At 57.2% G+C, this 22,456-nt stretch overlaps 1 protein-coding gene and 1 long non-coding RNA gene across 12 annotated transcripts; one reads left to right on the top strand and one right to left on the bottom strand.

The window, feature by feature from the left end:
• Nucleotides 1-2,704: 2,704 nt before the first annotated feature.
• Nucleotides 2,705-22,398, bottom strand: ARHGEF19 (Rho guanine nucleotide exchange factor 19). 11 transcript variants are annotated; one of them, XM_072828150.1, is made up of 18 exons: nucleotides 19,569-19,674; nucleotides 16,426-17,963; nucleotides 14,058-14,171; nucleotides 12,024-12,467; nucleotides 11,339-11,620; nucleotides 11,068-11,176; nucleotides 10,901-10,977; nucleotides 10,343-10,605; nucleotides 9,612-9,772; nucleotides 9,342-9,494; nucleotides 8,928-9,057; nucleotides 8,708-8,782; nucleotides 8,484-8,573; nucleotides 8,121-8,281; nucleotides 5,548-5,706; nucleotides 5,160-5,242; nucleotides 3,662-3,766; nucleotides 2,705-3,297 (listed from the first exon to the last, which is right to left on the bottom strand). In XM_072828150.1, the coding sequence occupies exons 4-18, from the start codon at nucleotides 12,436-12,438 to the stop codon at nucleotides 3,128-3,130; spliced, it is 2,433 nt and encodes an 810-aa protein (XP_072684251.1). In that variant the 5' UTR covers nucleotides 12,439-12,467; nucleotides 14,058-14,171; nucleotides 16,426-17,963; nucleotides 19,569-19,674; the 3' UTR covers nucleotides 2,705-3,127. The 11 variants fall into 11 exon arrangements, with proteins under 11 accessions (XP_072684251.1, XP_072684244.1, XP_072684248.1 ...); XM_072828143.1 differs by having other exon boundaries at nucleotides 14,058-14,127; XM_072828147.1 differs by having other exon boundaries at nucleotides 2,705-2,915; nucleotides 14,058-14,127.
• LOC140634354 (uncharacterized) lies at nucleotides 18,888-21,663 on the top strand. The gene is made up of 4 exons (XR_012031863.1): nucleotides 18,888-19,167; nucleotides 19,505-19,623; nucleotides 20,741-20,801; nucleotides 21,308-21,663. It is a non-coding gene; the product is annotated as an uncharacterized lncRNA (long non-coding RNA).
• Nucleotides 22,399-22,456: the final 58 nt, after the last annotated feature.

Here is a 22,456-nt window from a genome sequence, read left to right as displayed (position 1 = left end):
CCCGGGTCTCCAGGATCACACCCTGGGCTGAAGGTGGCGCTAAACCGCTGAGCACCCCCCCCCCCCCCCCCCGGGCTGCCCAATAAAGATAAATTTAAAAAGTGAAAAAGAATTAAAAAAAAAAAAAGATTAACATCACCAGTAATAAGTCACGTGAACCCCACGTGCCTCCCGAGATCATGTGGGGAGAAGGGCACTTCGCCTCGTTGGTATTCCTCCCCCAAACCCCGTAACTCCTGCCCCGTCATAAGAAAAACATCAGAGAAACCCAAACGGAGGGACAGTGTAACAAAATTCTGACCAGAACGCCTCAAAATTGTCAGGGTCATGGAAACCCAGGAAGGATAGAGAAACTGTTGCAGACCAGAGGACACCAAGGAGACGCGACAACAACGGTCAGTGTGGGATCCCGGATGGGATCTGGAGCCAGAAAAAGGACATTAGTGGGAAAACTGATGAAATCTGAATAAAATCTAGAGTCCAGTTAATAGTCATGTAGTCGTGTTGGTTTCTTAGTTTTGACAACTGTACCATGGTAATTAATGTAAGATGTTAGCAGCAGGGAGACGGGGGAGGGCCTACACAAGTCGCTGTGCCACCTCTGAAACTTTTCCGGAAATCTACAATTATTCCAAAATAAAAACTTTATTTTTAAAAATCACATGGGAAAAAAAAAAATCACATGGGTATAGGGCAGCCCAGGTGGCTCAGTGGTTTAGCGGTGCCTTCAGCCCAGGGTGTGATCTTGTAGTCCTGGGATCGAGTCCCGAACCCCTGCAGGGAGCCTGCTTCTCTCTCTGCGTGTGTCTCTGCCTGTGTCTGTGTCTCTTACGAATAAATAAGAAGAAAGAAAAGAAGAAAAGAAAAAAAAAGAAAAGAAAAGAAAAGAAAAAAGAAAAGAAAAGAAAAGAAAAAAGAAAAGAAAAGAGAAGAAAAGAAAAGAAAAGAAAAGAGAAGAAAAGAAGGGGATCCCTGGGTGGCGCAGCGGTTTAGCACCTGCCTTTGGCCCAGGGTGCGATCCTGGAGACCCGGGATTGAGTCCCACATCGGGCTCCAGGTGCATGGAGTCTGCTTCTCCCTCTGTCTGTGTCTCTGCCTCTCTCTCTCTCTGTGACTATCATTAATTAATTAATTAATTAATTAATTTAAAAAAAAGAAAAGAGAAAAGAAAAGATCATTCCCAAAAGCTTCTTCATGGGTCTGCGCTTCTCCCCATCGGCCTGTGTCTGCCTTCCAGGACTAACCTCACTTACGTTCCCCACGGCCTCCTTTTGAGGGATGAAGGATGCTCTGGTCCCCCCAGGTGTGTTCACATCTCCGAGCTCCTTCCCAGGTGCTTCAACTCTCTTGGGTGATTTGGGTTTCAATGAATATTGGCCTCCCCAGTGGCTACTCCCTCCTGTGCAGCAGCCATCAAACCCCACCTGGGAACCCATGGGGTTCCAGGAAACATTCCTCCCACCCCGGCTCCAGAGCTAAAGCACATGACCTAGGCTAGGTCTGTCAGCACACACCACCCCCTGGCCACTGTGATCAGCCCGGAGGCAGCCACGTGACCCAAGCCCGTCTAATCAGGAAGCATGCCCAGACTTCGACAGGGAATGCTGGGACAGAGATAATTCCCTCCTTCCATGTTGGGTATGAATCAAGATGCAGACAATACCAAGGACAACAGGGCAGAGGGATGGAAAGAGCGGAGTCCTCAGTGACATCGAGGAGCCACTGGATGAAGCCTTGCCTGAAGCCCACCCCGATATACTGCTTAGTCATGAGAACGGTGGTAGGCTGAGAAATGGTCCCCTACAAGATATCCACATCCTGGATACTCGTGAAGCTGTATGAGAAACGAGGGGTGGCGGAGAATAGATTTTTCGGGTGGGATTTAAGTTAAGGGTTCTGAGATGGAGAGATGATCCGGGTGGGCCCCAAGTGCAATCACATGCATCTTTACACTTGGGAGGCACAGGGAGCTCGGACACAGACACACAGAGAAGAAGGCAGTGTGACCACGGAGGCAGAGACTGGAGCGGTGTGGCCACAAGCCAAGGAAAGCTGACACCCCCGAGCTGGAAGAGGCAAGGAACAATTCCGCTAGAGCACATCCCCACCACCTGACAGAGCACGGCCCTGCCGACCCCTGGGTTTTGGCCCAGATACCGACTTCAGATTGCTGGCTTCCAGAACAGTCAGAGAATGAACTTCTATTGGCTTAAGTCACCTTGTTTGTGATCATTCGTTACAGCAGTTGTAAGACTCAAACACAAGAGCGGGGCGCCTGGCTGGCTTAGTGGTTGGGCGCCTGCCTTTGGCCCAGGGCGTGATCCCGGGGTCCCGGGATCGAGTCCTACAACGGCTCCCTGCATGGAGCCTGCTTCTCCCTCTGCCTGTGTCTCTCTGCCTCTCTCTCTCTCTGTGTCTCTCATGAATAAATAGATAAAATCTTAAAAAAAAAAAAAAAAAACTTCAAAAAAAAGAAAAACAAACACAAGAGCTAACGAGTGTCTTTGGTCCTCAGGCCTACTCGAATCTGGTACTTTGCCAACCGCAGCCCGCGAGGTCTAATTCAGACACAGCCTCGCCGTCCCCTCCTCTGGTTAAGACGTGAACTCTCCCCGCTGGGGGGCAGCCAGAGACCCTCCTGACCTCAAGCTAGAGGAAGTGGGGGGCTGCGGTGGGGCAGCATCAGACAGCTTGCACACTCCAAGCAAAGGCATCATGGGAGTTTATTTACAGAAAAGTCACAGCAACCAGGGCCCAGCAGGCTCCGGCCAGAAGACCCCAGGTATATACATATCTGACCCCTCAGCACCACCGCCGTCCCCAGCCGAGGCCCTGCCAGAGGGACCCAGAGTCAGGCAGTGTGAAGGCAGTGGGCTCCCATCCTCGCCAGGTGTCACAGGTCACCTGTGCAGTCCCTATGCCGGAGGAAGGACCTGCATCGGCCTTTAGTGCGGACTTCGAGGAGCGCGAGGACAGGCTGGACCCTGCAGGGCAGGCCACGGAGCACGGGACCCCCACAGGCCCCTCCAGACCTGCCCAGGAGCTGGGCACGGAGCTGGTGTCCCAGGCCACACCTGCCCATCATGTGGGGGGCTCCCCCAGTTTGCTGGTGGCACTTGTGATCCGCTTATTCTCTCGGAGGTTTCGAAGGCGGGCATTGAGGCTGCCGATCTCCTCCACATGGGCCTGGGGCACCCACCCCTTCTCGCCATCTGCCAGGCGGACCCCCTCCAGCCAGCCTAGGGGCACGCAGGCCAGGAGCAGCATCAGTGGCATCCAAGGGACACCAGGGCCAGCCTGCAAGGGAATGCCTAGGCCCTGATGCAAGCCTTGTCTGCACCCCTGGGCCCAAGGAGACCTCACCCCAGCATCCCAGCCCCAGGAAGGACCCTGCCTCTCGCAGCGGTCTTATAAGTGAACTTCTGACCTGTTTTTCCCGGCACCCTCTAAGAAGGGTGTTTCCCACTCTCCCCTGTCAGTCACTGAATCTTTCCCAGAGCAGGAAGTTCCTCCTCTTGTCTAACTTGATTCCTACATGCTGTGGTTGATCAACACTTGCATAATCTTTTCTTGTGACATCTTAGCCACCTAGTTACCTCCTGCCCGCCCAAGACCCATGGGGGGGTGGGGAGCGGGAGCCTTCCCAGGAGGCTCCTCTCACCGTCGCTGGTTCGGGTCCTCACTGCCAGGATGTCAGTCTTCTCCAGAGTCAGCTCGTCTGGCTGCAGAGCCTTGTATGTCCGGACACACTGCACCTGGGGGCGGTCTGACAGCCCAGGGGAGAGCGAGGGAGGGTAATGGGGGGTGTGGAGGGGGAGGAGAAGGAAGCAAAGGGGTAGGAGGGTGGCTGCTGCTGCTGCTGCTGCTTAACTTTCTCTGCGCCTCCCTTGGCCCACCCTGGCCTCTCTCCTCTCTTGCCCTAAACACAAGCCCTGGGTGAATGCCGTCCCTCCAGCTTGGGGGCTCTCACCTCCCCAGCTCAGTCCTGCACCTCGACGCTGACCTCCAGGCCAGTGTCCAGACGCCCCCAGGCACCCCCCACAACAGAAATGGCCCCTTCACGTGCCCCTGTCACTACTCCAGGACTTCCTCTAATCCATCCTGCTCAACTGGGATTCAAGACTTACATCAGTCCCCCAGCTGTAACCCTCCCGGGGCTTCCCACTCCTCCGAATAAAATCCAAAGTCCTCCCCACATTGCCTCCTGGCTTAGCCCCCCTGCCCCCCCACCCCTTGCTCATGAAGCTCAGCAACACTGGCTGCCCTGCTGTTCCCCAAACACTCTGAGCTCCCTCCTGCCTCGGGGCCTTGGCACTGCCCGCCCTCCTTCCAGGAGTACTTTTGCCCAGATCTTTCCATGGCTGCCCCCTTCATCCTTCACAGGCCTTTCCTCTCTGGAGTGGGGTGGAGCTCACCCCACAGCCCCAACTGGACTCCTAGCCCAAGCCGGGGAAAACCACAGGCTTTGGGGCCAGACCTGGCTTGAATCCCAGCTCCGCTATCCCCTGGCTGGCTGACCTTGGGCAAGTTACTTAACACTCCTGAGCCTGTTTTTCCAGATGTGAATAAAAATGAGTCTACAGGCAGCCCGGGTGGCTCAGCGGTTTAGCGCCGCCTTCAGCCCAAGGCGTGATCCTGGAGACCTGGGATCGAGTCCCACGTCAGGCTCCCTGCATGGAGCCTGCTTCTCCCTCTGCCTGTGTGTGTGTCTCTCATGAATAAATAAATAAGATCTTTTATTAAAAAAAAAAAAAAAAAAAAAAAGGAGTCTACCTCACAGGGTTTTCATAAGGATTAAGTGAAATAAATGCATATAAAGCCCCTAACACTGGGCCTGACGCATGGCAAGTACGGGTAGAAATGAGTTCCCTTCTTCTCCCTTCCGCAGCTTGGCCCTAGCCCTCTAGCTCAGAAACCCTTGACTCGTACCCAGGGTCCCTCTAACTGGGCAGCACTGGGGCGTAGTGGCTGCACTCACACCCCAGAGAGAAGCCTCTGTGTCAACGGAGCTGCTCCCTCACCCCCCACCCCAACCCCAGGGCCACTTGGGTTCCTGCCCTCTGCAACTGAGGCAAAGGGGGAGACAACCTGGGGGCACCATGGCACCAGGCCTGGCGAAAAGGGGGATGTGGGCCTAGAGGCAGGGGGAGGCAGGCTGCTACCTTGGCCCTCGCTGAAGACCTCCTTATCCTCCTGGGAGCTGGAGGGGCGCATGGCTGAGATCCACCGCTGCTTCTCACTTCTAGGGAGGGGAGGCAGAGTTGTCACAACGCAAAGTGCAATCTCCCCGGGCCACAGTGGTGAAACGGCTGGGAGAATTGGGTATGATGTCCAGACTCAGGACACCCCCCCCCCAGGGCCCACCCTACAGCCCTGTCCCCAAGCTGGGGCCCCACCCAGCTGTCCGCAGAAGAACAGAGCAGGCCCAGAAGCCCCTGGACGCCAGCTCCGCCCGTGTCCTGCCTCATGCCACCCTCCTGCAGCCAGACTGGGAGGGCCTGTTGCCTGCCAAGGGGTCCCCTCGCCCCCCACCCTAGCCCCACTCACTCGGTCCGGGCCCTCAGCAGGAACTGGTGCTTCGCTTGTTGGCCATGGAGGAGCTGAAGGAGGAACACGTGGCCAGGGATGCCCTGGAGCTTCAGGCTCAGATCCTTCACCTGGAGCTCGGCCATCCTGGCGTGGACAAAGACGGCAAACTTCCCTAGCCTGCGGGGACCGGGGGAGGGGAGGTCAGCCTGGCTCATCCTCAGGCTCCCAACCCCACCCTCCGGACAGGTGAGTGCTGATCAGAAGGGTTGGCTGCCCCTCTGGCTTCCTCCCCAAGGAAACTTGGCTGCCGAAGGGCATCACCTCCCTAACAGCCAGCGCAGTCCCACAAGGAATGGAGACAGCCACTCCTGCTGGTTCCCTGACCAAAGTAGAAGGTGACAAAAACTCGTCCCTATCCCCGGGGCGTGCCTTCAGGTTCTCTCTGAACCACCGCCCCCTCCCAGTCCCTGTTCTCAACAGCCAACGGGGAGCCCTCCCCACTGGATGAGACCCTTGCTGCCTACTGTCTGACTCTCTAACTGGTATGGAAGGACAACTCTGTCTTTCGTTTGCCATCTACCCCAGGGCTTGACACCGCCTGGCCCATAATTCGGGTTCGATAAACACTTGCAGGAAGGATGGGTACGTGGGTGAGTCAAGGATGTCCCACAGATTCCTTCTTCTCAACCTGTCTAAGCAGAAGTCAGTAATTCCCACTCCAAACAGGATCCCCTCACTGTGCCCCGTTCTGGGGAAGACTTCCTGAAGGTGCCCAGGAGGAAACTCAGCCATCGTTCAGGCCTCCTCCCTCCCTCTCCATACACAGCCAGCCAGCAGCTCCATCCTACAGACGAAGGAACTCCCTGTCGTCCCTGGAATCCGCTTCCCACAAGCCCCGAACACTTCAGGAGCACCTACTCTCACCTGGGCAACTGCAGTAGCATCTGGTCCCTCCCCTTCCAGTCCATCCTCCAAACTAGACAGGAGTAAAATGTCACTCGTCTGCCTAACTCTCCATGCTCCCCATGGCCCTCAGAAAGCCCAGCCTCGGTACCATGACTTTCAACCACCCAACTTCCTTCGCTGCCCTTCCCCTCTACAAATCCAACCATATTAGGCTCCATCATCCCCCAAACACACTCTGCTGTTGTATCTTACTGTGACTTTGCTATATCCTCCCAAACTCCAACTTATCCCTCAAAACTGAGCTCAAAAGTCCCTTCCTATTTGAAGCTTCACTGATGGGGCAGCCCCGGTGGTGCAGCGGTTTAGCGCCGCCTGCAGCCTACAGCGGCGTGATCCTGGAGACCCTGGATCCAGTCCCAGGTCAGGCTCTCTTGAATGGTGCCTGCTTCTCCCTCTGCCTGTGTCTCTGCCTCTCTCTCTCTCTCTCTCTCTCTCTCTCTCTGTCTCTATGAATAAATAAATAAAAATCTTTAAAAAATGGGATCCCTGGGTGGCTGGGATCCCTGGGTGGCTCAGTGGGTTGGCGCCTGCCTTTGGCCCGGGGCACGATCCTGGGGTCCCGGGATCAAGTCCCACGTTGGGCTCCCGGCATGGAGCCTGCTTCTCCCTCCTCCTGTGTCTCTGCCTCTCTCTCTCTCTCTCTATCATAAATGAATGAATAATAAATCTTTAAAAAAAATCTTAAAAAAAAATGAAGCCTTATTGATCCTCACCCCATACCAGGGAATACTACAGTAGGAGAACACCTTTCCATCAAAACCCTGACCAGGTGGTTATCAGGATGTATTTTTATTGTTCTGAGAGCCCCTATGGGCACCCATCAGAGCCCTAGCACCCATCAGGGCCCGGTAGAGAATAGCAGTTCAGTGACACTTTAGTGAATGAAGGAATAAATCAGGAATGAACCCTTCCCATAGTATAAGAAGCCCATTCTTCACCACGTCCCAGCCTTAAGGCTTATCTACTCAGAAAGTCTTCCCCCTCATCCCAAACTGATAATAGTTACGGCTAATAGTGACTGAGTGTTCAGTGTGTGCCAGGCACTGTGCTGAGCTCTTTCCATGTATTGTTATCAGACTGAGTCTCCCTACATGATAGTCTCTATCTTACAGATGGAAGATAGGATAATACAATGGTTAAGAGCCTGGGGTCAGACATCAGACAGACCCGGCCTCCTGGCTTCTGCACTTGCTAGATCCGTGATCTTGAGAATAACAAGGGAGCCTACTGTCCAGGGAGATGTTTAGAGGAATGAAGAGAATAATCCACACGACATGCCTGGCACAGAATAGGCGCTCAGTAAATGTTGGCCACTAGCCTTATGAGTCAGGGCGGAGCCGGGACTCCCAGATTGTACTCTTGATCTCTGCTCTATTTGGCTTAGGCTCAGACCAGCATCAAGTCCTCTGCATACTGTCCAGCCCTTGGTTCTCAGGTCTGGAAAATGGACTAGCCTCACATCTCTGCCTTTTCTGGGGGAGCCTGTGAAGCTCAGGGTGCCCCAGCAGCACAGTCCGGCACAAACAGGGGCTCTCGGGGCCAGTGATGGACCATTTGTGAACTCCATGGTAGAGAAGAAGGGACCTGGCTCCCATCTACTTCCCCCCCACCCTGCCCAGACTCACTCCTTCCGCCGGGAGAGCAGCAAGCAGTCATTGAAAAGGTGCAGGTAGACGGCCTTGCTGGACAGCTTCAGCTTGGCGGGGGGCGCTGCGGGCAGTGGGGCCAGCTCCACCAGTTCCCCATGCCGAACCAGCCAGCGGGCCTGCGAGATGAGGGGGAAGATCTGGAAGGATGGAGGAGGCAAAGGGGAGGGCAGGTCAGGCCCGGGACAGCAGGGCAGAGAGCACAGACCCAGGGCGGGGGGAAGGGCTGGGGTTGGGGTTGGGGTTGGGGATGGGCTGAGAGGAGCTGGCCCGCGGTACCCAGGGAAGGAGGGAACAAGCTGCCCCTTTGTGGATCCCATCCTGCCAGCTGCAGGCATGCACCTTGCCCTCAAAGTGGATCTTCTTGCTCAGGTGGATGAGCTCCTCTGTCCTCTTCATGGACTGCACGCTGGCGTTGCATTCTTGCACCAGCTGGGGAGGCCGTGGGTGGGTCACCTCCTGCAGCCCCCCAACCCCAGCTCGCAGAGCCTAGCCTCAGGCTCCCACCTGGGGCTCATTTGGAGATATGTCAGGGTTCTGGGGAGGCCCCGGGGAGCTGAGCTCACCTTCTTGAGGGCATCGAAGGCCTTGGTGGCCACATCTTCGTCTTCAGAGCCCTGTGCTGTCCGCTTCAGGATGTTCTGGAGGGTGGGGTCAGTGCAATGAGGCAGGCCGAGCCCTCCACCCATCACCCTGCCCACCCATGGATACTCAGAAGGGGCTGTGGAGGGCACAGCACCATTTCCCTCGTGCAGCCCTCACTGCAGCCCGGTGCCCTCCAGGTACCTCCACCAACATCTTGAGGCGGGTGATCCTCTGAAATGGCAAGATAAGGAAGGAGGTGAGGGGCAGACGTTGGCATACAGGAGACTCCTCCAGGCGAGCCAGGATGCCAGGGAACTTGGGGTTCTCCAGGCTGGAAGATGGGGAGGAGCCTGGGGTCACAGATGGGTTTGTAGATCCCATGAACTGCCAGGATTCATGACCCCAGCCACCCTCTTGGTTTTCTGGGTGCCTTCTCAGTACATCCTCCTTGCCCCTTGGGATTGGGTCTAACCCTATGCTGGTCAGAGAGCCCTGTTCAGTTCCTGTTCAGGAACCATTCCCCTCCCAGGTCACCCTTCTTCACCCAGTCCTCTGTGCCCACTCCCGCCTAAGCCTCCTTTATCCTCCCCTCCCCTTCAGAGCCTCCAGCCCTACAGCAGGCGCTGGTAGGTGCGCTCCTGGTAGGCCTGGTTGGTGACGTAGGGCAGGTACACTCGGCGGAAGGCTGGACAGTGGTGCAACACAATGTCACACACGCTGAAACGCAGGACATCTGCCTCTAGCCGCTGCTCCAGGTCCTGCAGGAACCTGAGGGGTCCAGCGAGGGGTCAGGGTCAGGGCCAAGCAGAGACCCCAGACCTGGGAGACCCGCCAATCACAGGCCTTGTCCCCGCCCCCCTGCACCTGACCGGGCCGCTCCCTCACCTCTCGCTGGTGCTCTTGACCTCGGGCAGTTTGGAGAACAGCCACTGCTTGTCCTGCACCCCCAGACATTCGCTCAGCTCAGCAGAGCCCAAGAAGTGGCCCACGGCCACGGACAGGCTGTGGATGTATGAGGCCTCGGATGTGATCAGCTCAAACTTGGCCTGAGTGAGGGTGGACGCGGGGTTGAAGAGGGCCGTGCCGGCCCACCCCGGACACCGTGGCCTCGCTGACCACCCGCCCTCCCGACCCTGTCGCTCCTTCTCCCCTCCCCCCGCTGCCCAAGCCCTGACACCACCCCTCGTCCGCCCCCTTCTCTGGCCCCACCTCCGATGGCCTGGTGCCTCGCGGGTCTAGGGGACCACGTCCGGCCGCGCGCAACTGTTCAAGCTCGGCTGAAGACCTTGCTTGAGCCTCTAGCTCCACCCGCACCCCGAGGGCCCTCCGTCCCTCGCCCACCACGCGTTTTCTCTCCGCAGGGCTCGGCGGCTCCGCGTCCTCGCGGACCCAGCCTGACCCCGCCCCGGGCCCGCCCCGTCCAGCCGCCGCCGGCGCCTTGCGCCGCACCCTCCGTCCCCCTAGCAGCCACCCCACCCTGCCAGGTCCCGGCCCCCCCTTCCGCAGAGACGGCCCCGCTCTCCCCGCGGGGTCCCAGGCCCACCTCGGGGGATGGGAGGTCCCGCCGGCCCCGCCCCGGCCCCGCCCCCGGCCCCGCCCCCGGCCCCTCCGCCCACCTCCTGCAGCTTGCAGTCGCGCAGGCTCAGCGTGGCCAGGACGCCGCTGCCGCGCACGTCGGGGATGTCCTGCCACAGCGAGAAGGTGGAGCCTCGCGCCGAGCGCTGCGCCCGGAAGGAGCTGCTCGGGGAGAGGTTGGCGCGCGGCGGCCCGGGCCCCTCCTCCGCGCCCTCCGCCTCGTCCCCCGGGCCCTCCTCCTCGCGCTGCTGCCGCCGCAGTTCGCGGGCGCTGGCCACGTCGCTGTATTCCTGGTAGAGGACCGCTGGGCGGGGACACGGGCGGGGAGGCGTGGGCGCCGCCTGCACGCTCCGCTGCGGCCCGGCTCCCCGAGAGCCCGCCTCCCTGACCGAGCCGTCGGACGGGGGCGCGGGGAGCGGGACCCGCACCCCCTCGTGCACGCACCACCCACTCCCACTCCTCCAGAGGCACGGCTGGCGCACCCGCTGCGCGCTGGCTACGGTGCGGGCCCGCGAGGCTCAGCTCGCTCGCGCTCCCCCTCTCCCCCTCTCCCCCTCTCTCTCCCCCTCTCTCGCCCCCAGCCCCTTCCTCCCACGTACTGTTAAGGAGAAACCGAGACTGGCGCCGCTCGCTGGCGCTCCCGGAACCCAGCGCCTGCTCCTCCTGCGTGTCCAGCCTACGGAAGGGGCAGCGTCAGGGCCCCTCTTCGCCCGCACCCCCCCCCCTCCTCCTCCTCGGACGACGACTGCGGGGTGGGAGACAGTACCTGGGCTCGGGCCAGCCGCTCTGCCCCGTGCTCGGGTCAACAGGCGCCGGCGTCGCCAAGCCGTCCAGCCTCATCTCTCCGCGGCGCCACTCCCTTCCAGATGCTTTTCCTGGAGAGGGTGAGAGTTGAGGGTGGGTGGCTCCCAGAATGATGCCGGGCACTGGGGTGCCACACTGCAGCTGACCAGCACCCAGTCGCAGGTGTGGGTCGTGCCCCATGGTGCATCTGGCGGGTGGCCTGCTCTTAGGGTCCCCGGGGGAGAAGCTGGTACCTTCCCGAGCTACGCCAGGGCCGGACCCCGGGATCAGCACCCTGGCTGCTGAGTTCCGCCCCAGGCGCAGGGAAGAGTGCAGCCGGGTCATCAGCTCCGAGGCTGAGAAGCGCCTCCGCTCAGGCCCCTCCAGGCCGACTCGGGAGGGCGCAGACAGCTCCAGGGGCCTGGGCTCCTCTGTGCTCAGGGCCTGCTCTGTTGCCTGGCCAGGCTCCAGGAAGACAGTGTGGGCTTCAGGGCTGCCAGGGAGCTCTTCCCGCTGATAGACCCGCATCTTGCGCCCTATGGGGACGTGGGGTGAGAGCAGAGGCTGGCATGCATCCACTGGGCGCCCTCCCCACTCCTCCCTGCTGCTACCCTGTGGCCCTGAGCATCTGAGGGAAAGGTCAGTGCTTTTGCCAGGATCTGGTCCCCCCACCAATGGGATCAACAAGAGGGGAAGTAGAGAGAGCACAGTGCCTGGCTGCAGTGGGCAAAGGGCCAAGGAGCCCAGGACAGCCACTCATTTGCTGTATAACCTGCAAGTCACTTGTCCTCTTTGAGCTCAGGTTCTCTTATCACTAAAATCTACCACTTGTTCTGCTTGTTTGGGGGAATCCTGGGGCTTAAGAGTCTTAAAAGAGCCACCCAACTTTTCCCCTATCTGCCCCACTGGGTCACCACCCCCCCACCCAGAGTGACTCACAGGCTGACTTCTTCTCTGAGCCATGACTGGCCCGGCGCTGTGGCTGTGGGTGCTGGGGACTCCAGGGTCCCTCCAGAGCTGGGGGCTGGGCACTAGGACAGTGTGGCCAGCTGCCAGCCCTGCTGGGCCGCATCCCCCCACTGGTGCAGATCTCGGTGTCTGGGACTCCCGGGGATGGTGGCCATAGCAGCCCTTGGAGAGGAGGAGGGGTCCCCAGGGACCAGCGGCTGCCAGGAGCCCGCAGCTCCTCTGGGGTGACAGGGAAGAGATCCAGACACACAGGACTCGGAGGCTGCAGGGTGGGCAACTCTGCAAAGGACAGACTCTCCTGCTGGCACACAGCTACTGGGCGGCGGGCAGTGCCACGTGGCCCAGCCAGGTGGGACTGGAGGGTGGCAGGTGGCCCACAGTCCATTCCTCCTTTGCTCTGCCACCCACCTGGGCCTGCAGGGGAAAAGGTATGAGAGGCAGACACGGAACAGCAGGGCTGGCCAGCAAGCCATCTTTGACTTGGAGGCCTGGACCAACTCTTGTGTACACGTATGTACAACATCTGTACGAGCACACTTACACACCTAATTGCACAGTAATAGCTAACACTTAGGGGCACCTGGGTGGCTCAGTAGTTGAGCTCAGGTCATGATCCCAGGGTCCTGGGACAGACTCCCACATCAGGCTCCCTGCGGGGAGCCTGCTTCTCCCTCTGCCTATGTCTCTGCCTCTCTCTGTGTGTCTCTCATGAATAAATACATAAAATCTTAAAAAAAAAAAAATACATTGGGCAGCCCGGGTGGCTCAGTGGTTTAGTGCTGCCTTCGGCCCAGGGCCTGATCCTGGAGACCAGGGATCGAGTCCCACGTTGGGCTCCCTGCATGGAGCCTGCTTCTCTTCTCCGTCTCTCTCACTCTCTCTGTGTCTCGAATAAATAAATAAAATATTAAAAAAAAAAATAGGGATCCCTGGGTGGCTCAGCGGTTTAGCGCCTGCCTTTGTCCCAGGGCATGATCCTGGAGTCCCAGGATCGAGTCCCGCATCGGGCTCCCGGCATGGAGCCTGCTTCTCCCTCCTTCTGTGTCTCTGACTCTCTCTCTCTCTATGTCTATCATAAATGAATAAATAAATAAATCTTTAAAAAAAATACACTTACTTGGCACTTACTGAATGGCAGGCCAAGTACTTTCTATATACTATTTCATTTGATCCTCACAACCCTGAGTTGATGCAACTTTTTAATCCCCATTTTATAGGTGAGGAAGGTGAGACACAGGTTATTTGGCATACGGGGGAGCCAAGATTCAAGCCGAGGCAGTCTGGCTTCTGAGTCTGCACTTTAACCACCTCGTGCATTTTTAACTCTCACTGACCTATGACCAGACACACATACATACACTGTCACACAATCCACGTATGTTCCATGTACCTGCACACACGTTCTCTTCCGAGTACACACATGGACATACACGCTTTCATAGGTACACTCAGACACTTCCAATTCACAGGCTCACGCATTCACACACTTTTTACACAACTACATATATTCACACTCTCTCATACGCACATACACGCGGACCCATCAGATGTTTATGTACCGACTCGAGCTTTCTCCCGCTCCTGTTCTGTCTGCACGCACACACCGAGGTACAAACACACAGGCCCAGAAGTCCTTGCTTTGGTGTTACCCAACCTCCTCTCCCAGGCCCAGAGCAGCAGCCCTCGGCGCTGAGTGGTGCCCACACCCTGCCAAGCTGGCTGGGAGGGTCACAGACTGGCAGGCGGGCCACCACCCATATCTGGCTGGGCCCTCCCGGGACAAGGGCAGGGAGATGTCCTGGCTCGCCAGCCTGGGGCGAGAGAGGGGCTCTTCCCTGCCCCAGCTCCTAGCCCGGGGGTCAGCTTGACCAGGTCCTCTCCAGGCAGGAAGTCATCCCCAAGGAGTCTACTGGAGCCTCAGGACAGGCCTAATGATAGAGGGATCTGAGCCCCCACAGCCCTTCCCCTGGGGCCCTCCCCTGGCCGCCCTCCTGCACCCCTCACCTCTCCAGCTGAAGGCCGCTGCCGATGTTGTTCTGCTCCGGCAGGGGAAGCCCTCTCTCTGCCCAGCTGGCTGGGGAAGATCCCACCCAGACAAAGAGTTTGATTCATCAAACCCTGTGGTGAGGCAAGCGGGAGGGAGGGAGCACGCAGCGGGCTGGGCGGGGGCCTACCCTAGCCTGGCCTCACTGTGGGCAGGCAGGGCAGCAAGGACCCCCCCCCCCCCCGGGGCTCCTCAGGCCAGAGGAGCAGTGTCCCGCCTGACAGGGCGAGGAGACCCAGGGGACAGAGACAGAGACCCAGAGACACAGAGCCCCCTTAGGGAACATCTCAGAACAGAGACCCCAAAACACTCAAACCCAGAAAACCACAGACTCTGAGACACTCAGGGACCCACAGAAACAGAGACACTGTAAATTTCACAGGCCAGATACTCAGAGACAGATGCGAAGCCCAGAAAAACCCAGGGAGACAGATGGACAAACGTTTTGTGGCCGGCAGGGTTGCCAGTCTAGTGAGGGAGCTAAAAATGAAAACAGTTACAATCTGGGTTGGCAGGAGCCAAGCCAGAGGAACCATCAGTGCTGGGCTCAACTGGACGTGAGCATTCCAGGAAGGCTGCCTGGAGGAAGTAATGACTAACTGTTCAGGCTGAAACACCCAGGGACCCAGTAAACATCGACTGGGAGAAAATCTTGACCTGAGAGGAACAGTGACAGCGTCAGTGACCGTGGGAGGGAGGGAGGGAGGAGAGGACCCGGTGGGGGACCTTTCTACCTGCGCAGGCACCCAACGGCTCCTCTGCTCTCTTCAGCCCCTCCCTGGGGCGGGGTGGGGGTGCTCCCAAGAGCCAGCTCCCCGCAGGGACAGCTTTAGCGTGTACCTTAAACCTCTGTCCATCTGAGCACGTCTCTATCTCCTCATCTGATAAATAGGCTAGTCATAGCCGCTTTAAAGCACTAATACGAGAATTAATGATAGCACATGTAAGGCGCCTAGCACGTAGTGGGAGCTCTGTAGTCGATAGTCATTCAACGGAATATTAGTCTTTCTCTAGTCAGGCAGGTGGCTTGGGTCACCACACAGATGGGGAAACTGAGTCACTGAGAATGAGCCCCACCCTTCTTTGGAGAAACATGTGGAAGGAGGCATGAGACCACTGCCTGCCCAAGAAGTCTCTTCCTCTCCAGGAATCTGCAACCCTCAACGTGGAAATCCTACTTGCTTCGGTGGGGACCCATGTGCAGGAATACACACATGCTTCTGCTCCCTCGCATTCTGGGACATCCTTACCCCTTGGATTCTGGAAGCCCCTGGAGCGCACACCCCCCAACACACACACACACCCTTCTGAGTTACAGGGATAAATGAGCAAAAACATGGAGGCCTTGGGGCAGGAGCACCCCCTATTAAAGGCTTAGAGGAGAAGCCTGGGTGAATGTCGGGGGAAGGCGGTAGAAGGCTTTCTGGAGGGAGGAGGCTGGAGGCAGGTTCCTAGGGGGAAAGTCAGGAATGAGTAAACCTCCACCTCTGTTCAGACCAAAGAGCGATGGGAATGACCCCTCTAGCTTGGATACCCTCTAGCTTCCAAAGATGTGGCCCACTTAACCTCAGTGCTGGGGACCAAGGAAGGGTAGAGCTGTGTTCATATTGTGTGCAGCTCATCTCTGCTAGAGAGAGGAAAAAAAAAAGGAAAAAGCCTCAGGAAGAGAACTGGCCCCAAATAGCAGGGACATGCCCTGCCCCAGACATGACCACTGGATACTCTAGGGCCAAGGATCATTCTGGAACTCACAGGTGAAAACCTTTGCCAAGGTTCAAGTCGAGCGTTGACACTACCAGCTATGGGGCTTTAGGAGAGTCACAGCCTGTTCTTGGGCCTCAGTGTCCCCATCCGTAAAGTGGCACATAAGGTCCCTCCTGGCTGCCCCCTCTAGGAAACCTGTGTCATCTGCAAGCAGATAAGGATGGGCAGGGGCCCAGGAGGGCCCCATTCAGTGGACACTGCTAGTCACAGGGACAATAGGCCCACTTGGCAAGGCTGGCAGAGAGGGTCTCTGGGTACTACTATGGTTTAGGGAGAGCACCTCTGGCTTCCTGCACCCAGGATTTCCCTGCCCCCTCCCTGATCCCCCTTGCCCCATGCCCAGAGAAGGAAGGCCCTGCCATGGCCCCTGTGCCCCTTAAGGGACAAAGCTAAGTGGAAGGTCAAGACTGGAAAGGGGATCCAGGCCAAACAGGCTGTTGAACCCCAGGAGGCCATAAGTGGGTGGGAGCCAGGATCAGAGGCCAGGCAGGCAGCACAAAGGACTCACTCTGGGAAGACTGGCGGGAGGAGGATGGGACTGCTGGCAGCAGGGTGGGGCCCTACCTCAGCCAGGGAGCTCCGTCCGGCCTCCGACACGGTCCAGGGCTCCAGACCACCTGGGGGCTCTGGGGTTGTAGCCGGGTTCTCAGGGGGCGATGTCAGCATGGCCCCTGAGCCGGGCAGTGCAGGATCCCGGGTATTGTGTGGGGCAGGGAGGGGGGAGGCGAAGGCGGAGGGAACCTCGCAGGCGGGCAGGCGGCTGTCTCAACGTGCCTGCTCCCCGCCCCCCTTCCCCAGAACCGGTTTGGCCAGTCTGGGGTACAAGAGGGGGGCTGGAACAATGGGAGTCCTATGCCCAGGAGAGGCTCTGAAGGACCCCAGACCGATATCCTAAAGATGGGGGAAGCACTGCTCTTCCACTCTGGAAACAGGTCACCCCTCTTCTGAAGGGGTGAGATTGCTGGGGGAGGAGAGGCTTCACAGAGAACCTCCCAAGCCTTGGACTCCTCAGGGACCCTGAGAACGCTGCAGTTGGCTGACCCCTCTCCGTGCTGGCTACGGCACCTATAAATTGGGAATGCTCATCTCTATGGTGGGGGGATGGAAATCGCGAAGGACGGCAGTGTGGTGCATCCAGGACCTTCCCGGCAGGCCCTTCCAGCATCACTGCTCTCAGGAATGACCCAACCTTGTCACCTCCAATGGCCTCCTCCACCAGGAAGCCTTCCCTGACTCTGGTCCACACCAAATGAGCCCTTACTAAACCAACAGCCCAAGTAGAAGCAGCCTCCAGTAAGGAAGCAGCAGCAAGCCTACAGTCTTCCCAAGCCCATGAGAGGGAAAGCTGTTCTCTTCCTAATACTACCTGCACTGCGTAATTGCCAGACACTTAGTATTAATATCACTATGTACGCAAATACCAATACTCACGATGCTAGTAACTTATTGTACACTATGCGCCAGGCACTGTTGTGAGCACTCCACACCTGCTTACAGGTTTCCCCCACTACTCAAAAGTAGAGTGTTCCTACAAAAACTTTCCGAAACCAAAAATGGCATAAAATAAAGAAGCAATGACCATTAGTGTATACGGAAGAATGTCTTTAGCACTTCCATACCCCAAAAATAAGCTCTCTCGGGCTTTGCTAATCCTTTTGGATACATCTCACTAACAGATGCACAAAATAAATCTAGAAAAAGCACAGATGCTCCTGGACACAGTTCAAAGCTCTGGTGGCTTGATGCAAAGATGCTGAGTGCTGTGCCAGGGAAAAGCTTGGTGGGGCAAACTCTCTACTCAGGGTGTGTGCTGCCTCTATACAGGATCACTGCAAAACAAACATTAAATGCTATTTTCATCTTTTTCCATAAAAGCAAAAATTCTCTTTAGATTTCTCCTGGTTAGCAGTGAAAACAGGTACTAATATATAGTTCTTCAGTGAAAGCCACGGGGTGTAACACAAACTTTTGAAAAGCAGGGGATACGTACTCATTCAGTCTCCTCCACGACTCCGTTACTGCCCCCACTTATCAGATGAGGACATGAGGCTTGTACATGTTAAATCGGGAATTATCTCAATCTCTCGTGAGCTCTGTGAAGTCTGTTTTACAGATATGAAACAGGTCCAAGGGATTAAAGGTCATACAGCTAATAGGGGACGTAACTAATATTCAAACCCAGGTCTCTGACTCAACCACCAACCTGTGTCCCTAACCACTGTCCAGGACTTCGTCACCAGGCTTTTGGGAGGATCTGGTGAAAAGTGTGTAAACATCCTTTGGGAGGTGTCTCAGCTCTCCTGACTAACCCTTTTACTATTATTCACACACTGCAGGCCTCTATGAGCATATGGGGCAGGTGTCCAGGGCCCAGATCCCAGGGAAGTCTCCCCCATCAACTGGGAACCTTTCAGTACTGAGTGATCGGGGTCCCTCCACTCCCTTGGCCTCCAGATCATCCCTACATAATAAAGAGACGCTGCGCAGTGTGTGTGGAAACCGGGTGTCCGTGGAGAGGTGGCACGCTGGGCAGGAGAGAGAGGTTTATTGCCAGCACTGCACATAGAGCAGGAGATGGCACAGGGAGAGGGACGCAATGCAAGGCCAGTGGAATTCGGAGAGCTCTAATCCTCTTCCCAGTTCTGAGGCCGACCTTGGGGCCGCTGGCCAAGGTACTGCCCAAACCCCGGACCAGAAGCAGAGGACCCTAAATGGAGGAAGCATCTGGGGAACCTAGGGTTCCTGAAGGGCAGTCCCGCCTCACTCGCCCCTGGTCCTGGGCTCTGGGGACGGCCCCCCTGCTGCAGAGGACGGAGAGCAGGGCTTGGGCAGGCTGAAAAGGCTGGCCCCGAGAGCAGAGGGGGCTTCAGCGGGGGGGGGTAAGGTGAGAGAAGGGGCGGGGCTTGCTGGGGGCGGGGCTTGCTGGGGGCGGGGCCAGGCAAGCCGGCCAATTCTCCCTCTGGGAGAGGCCACCGCAGACGGCGGGGCACGAGGGGGCGGAGCCAAGGCCTGGGGGCGTGGCCAGGGGCGTGGCCAGGGTCCGTTAGCCGAGCGGACCTGCTGCAGCGCCTCCCGGGAGTCCGCAGGCTCCCGCAGGCCAGAGAGCGCTCCCGCCTTATTTTGGAACTGAGGCACCAGCCAGGCGGGGAGGCGCACGGAGAACAGCACCTGCTGGGGGCCAGGGGGAGCCAAAGAGAGCAGGAGTCCCTCGGCTACCTCCATTTACGGAGCGCTTACCAAATGCAAGGCACCATTCTGAGCTTTCCGGGCTATTAATTCACTTAATCCTCGCAACAACACTAGGAGGTGAGTACAGTTACTACCCCTGTTTTACAGGCGAAGAGACTGAGGCGTAAAAAGCTGTTGTCATTTGCCCAAAGACACAGAGGTATCATTCGAAACCCGTAACAACACTAGGGCCCCTGGTAGAGGCAGGGCTGGAGGAAGGATCCTGAGCAAAGCTGGGGGGAGCCTGCCTTCCCTCTTTCCTCTAGGTCTGTTGCTTAAAGATAATAGTAATAGTGGTGCTGTTGATTTATTGAGCACCTGCAATGTTCTGGACACTCGTGCGAGTGGTTGACATCAAATCTCCATAACGATCCTAGGAGTAGATCCTACTCTAGAGCATACCCCCCGTTTACAGCGGGTCGGCGGCAGCGCTTGAACTTGAACCCAGGCCTGTCGCACACACGAGAAGCTGAGCCTACCTCGAAGGTGCTGATGAAGCCCAGATGCACGGCCACCAGCTTCCAGTAGAAGAGGGTGAGGTTCCCCTGTGGCTCGCCAAAGGCCGCGTACCTGAGCGGAGGCTCCCCGCCCCGCCCCGCCCCGCAGCCCGGCCCCGCCCCTGCAGCTGTACACACCCCCCCCCGCCCGCCCCCCCAGCTGAGACGCTGCGGAGACTCAACTTCCCCGCCTCCCCGCTGGCACCGCCCCACCCTCCGCCTCCAGATCCAGCACCCCGCCCCCCCGCCAGGCCCCGCGGGCCCGCAGGCTCCGCTCTCTGCCCGTTAGGCCCAGACCCTCCGCCTCGACGCTCCCACTTGCCGGTCCTGGGCCAGGTAGCCTGGAGGTGCGGGCGCAGGTGTGAGGCAGACAAAGCTGTACCAGCGTTCGTACTGGTCCATCAGGCGCATTAAGTCCAAGGTGAAGGCGAGGAGGAAAGCCTGCAGGGCCAGAGGGACTCCGAGGCCCTGTCTCCCAACTACCTCCACCTGGGTCCAAACCCACTCCCGTGGGCAGGATGAGCCTGCACCCAGAATCCTAGCACTCTGTCTCTGTTTCCCTATCTCTGACCCTGGAACTCAGCCTCCATTTCCCTATTCCTAAGCCACCTTTCCTGGTCTCTGATCTCTTATTTCCCCCCTCTGAGCCCGTATGCCCCTCCTTTGCCCCATGCTCACATTCACAATGACCAGAAGGTGGGCCATGGCCTCAAGCAAAAGCAGCCAGATTGCAATGCCCTGTGCCGGCTCCACCACTGGCCTCCAATATTCTCCCACGAACTTGTGGGTGTCCGGTCGGATCTCCGCCCAGTTGTTGTTGAGCATAGCAAACAGGGGTGCCAGAGCAAGGGCCCAAAGCCCCCTCACCATGACGAGGATGACTGCAGAGCTGGTGAATAGGTGAGGAAGGCAGGTGCAATTGGGGAAGTAGGACTCCTTCAAGCCTGTCACTGGGTTCTAGGCCATCTGTGGGCCCAGAGTGGCAACCCTGGACATGCACGCTCCTGTTTGAAGAGGCAACAGATGTGCCCCCTGGGGCCCAAGAAGCTGAGTGTCACGACTCTGGGGTGAGAGGAGCCCCCCCATCTTTTTCTGCCTGCGCAGGGAGCTCTAGAAGTACCGGAATGAGGTCCCAATCATTTTTGTTTCTGCAGGGCTTTTCCCCACAAGGGCCTGGCTAAGAGCCTGTGGATGGCTGGGTGCACAGATGGGAAGGTAAACAGAAATGGAAACAACAAATGGACACACTGTGGGAGAGGGATAGACTGATAGACGGGTGGGTAGTAGATGGACAGATGGATGGATAAACCAGACAGGCAAACAACTGGCAAATCTCTATAAGTGGGCGCACAAGTGGGTGAGTAGAAGGGCAGATGGGTAGGTAGATGGATGGATGGCTAAGTGGATGAGCAGATGAAAGCATGGTGGGATGACAGGATGGATGGATGAACAGATAATGGGTAATGGATACTGTATTAGTTTATTCAATAACTGTTGACTGGGGCATCTGGGTGGCTCAGACAATTGAGTGTCTGATTCTTGGTTTTGGCTCACGTCATGATTTCAGGGTCGTGGGATCAAGCCCCACATAGGGTTCTGCACTCACTACAGGGTCTGCTTGAGATTCCCCCTTTCCCCCCACCCACTCTCTCTCTCTAAAATAAATCTTAAAAAAAAAAAAAAAAAGCCCTAGTAGTAACGGATTGCATACTATTCTACAGTGGATACTGGATATGATATGGTGAACACCTGGAGGAGACCCAAACCCTGATGGAATTACAATCTAGGGATCCCTGGGTGGCTCAGCGGTTTGGCCCCTGCCTTCGGCCCAGGGCCTGATCCTGGAGACCCTAGATCGAGTCCCATGTCAGGCTCCCTGCATGGAGCCTGCTTCTCCCTCTGCCTGTCTCTCTGCCTCTCTATGTGTGTGTGTGTGTGTGTCTCTCATGAATAAATAAAATATTTTTTTTAAAAAAGGAATTACAGTTTAGTTGGGGAAACAGAGGTCAAACAAATAAGCACAAATATATAATTGCAAACAAGTCTCATGAAGGAATGATGCTAAGTAAGGAGAGAATGGAGGGGCAGCACCCCACGGTGGTGGTGGTGGTGGTGGTGGTGGCAGGGAGGGACAGTCGGTGCAAAGGCGGAGCCATTCTTTAGGGCACATGAGCTGCCCTATTCTAGAGGGCACCACTCACATTCATCTTCTTACCTCACTGTTCCCTTTCTGCTTTTCTTCCTCCCACATCTATTTAACCTAGTGCATCCCATATGGGATTGCACAACCCAACGGAAGGGCTTGAGGAGGGCAATGCATGATGTGATTTGGGTTTTTGAAAGATCATCCTGAAAGCTGAAAATGAATTAAGTAGGGCAAATGCAGGAGCAGAGAGACCATTGGAAGACTACCACAGTGGTCCAGGTGAAACAATGTGGCTCAGACTGGGGATGGGGGTGGGAGCAGCAGTCGAGATGGAAAAAAGCAAACAGATTCAAGGTAAGTGATTAGGTGTTTGGATGGGCTGGTGGGTGGCTGATGGATGGGTGAATGGAATGCTTCTCTCTTTCTTCCCTGTTACAAAGTTTCTCTTTGAGGCCCTAAATGTGCCCAGTGTTTAATCTCACCAAACCTTAATTCATCCTGATATCAGCGGAGGGTGGGAAACTAACCCAGGAGGTATGGGAAGGAGCCAGATTTGGATCAGGAACGATGGACTCCAAAGTCGGGGCTCTTCCCAACATGCCTTGTGGTCTCTGAGAACTCTAGGAAATGGAGTTCTGGGCCTGGCCGGCTGAGCTGGGCATCACCTCCTCTTTCTGGAAGCCACTGAGGTCCTAGTGATGGGCCAAGGTGATGCGCTTGCACT

The sequence above is a fragment of the Canis lupus genome, chromosome 5 (assembly GCF_048164855.1).
Source record: "Canis lupus baileyi chromosome 5, mCanLup2.hap1, whole genome shotgun sequence".
Lineage (NCBI taxonomy): Eukaryota > Metazoa > Chordata > Mammalia > Carnivora > Canidae > Canis > Canis lupus.
The sequence above is the reverse complement of the archived record's forward strand: the minus strand, read 5'-3'. Positions and strand labels throughout refer to the sequence as shown.

What these genes read in the sequence shown, in the direction of transcription:
- ARHGEF19 (XM_072828143.1), bottom strand. Translation starts at nt 16,527, where the DNA reads ATGCTGACATCGCCCCCTGAGAACCCGGCTACAACCCCAGAGCCCCCA. An exon ending in GTCTCGGTTTCTCCTTAACA is followed by an intron (nt 10,606 to 10,900) that starts GTACGTGGGAGG and finishes GTCCCCGCCCAG; the next exon opens with CGGTCCTCTACCAGGAATAC. An exon ending in CTGCTCTCCCGGCGGAAGGA is followed by an intron (nt 5,707 to 8,120) that starts GTGAGTCTGGGC and finishes CGGTCCCCGCAG; the next exon opens with GCTAGGGAAGTTTGCCGTCT.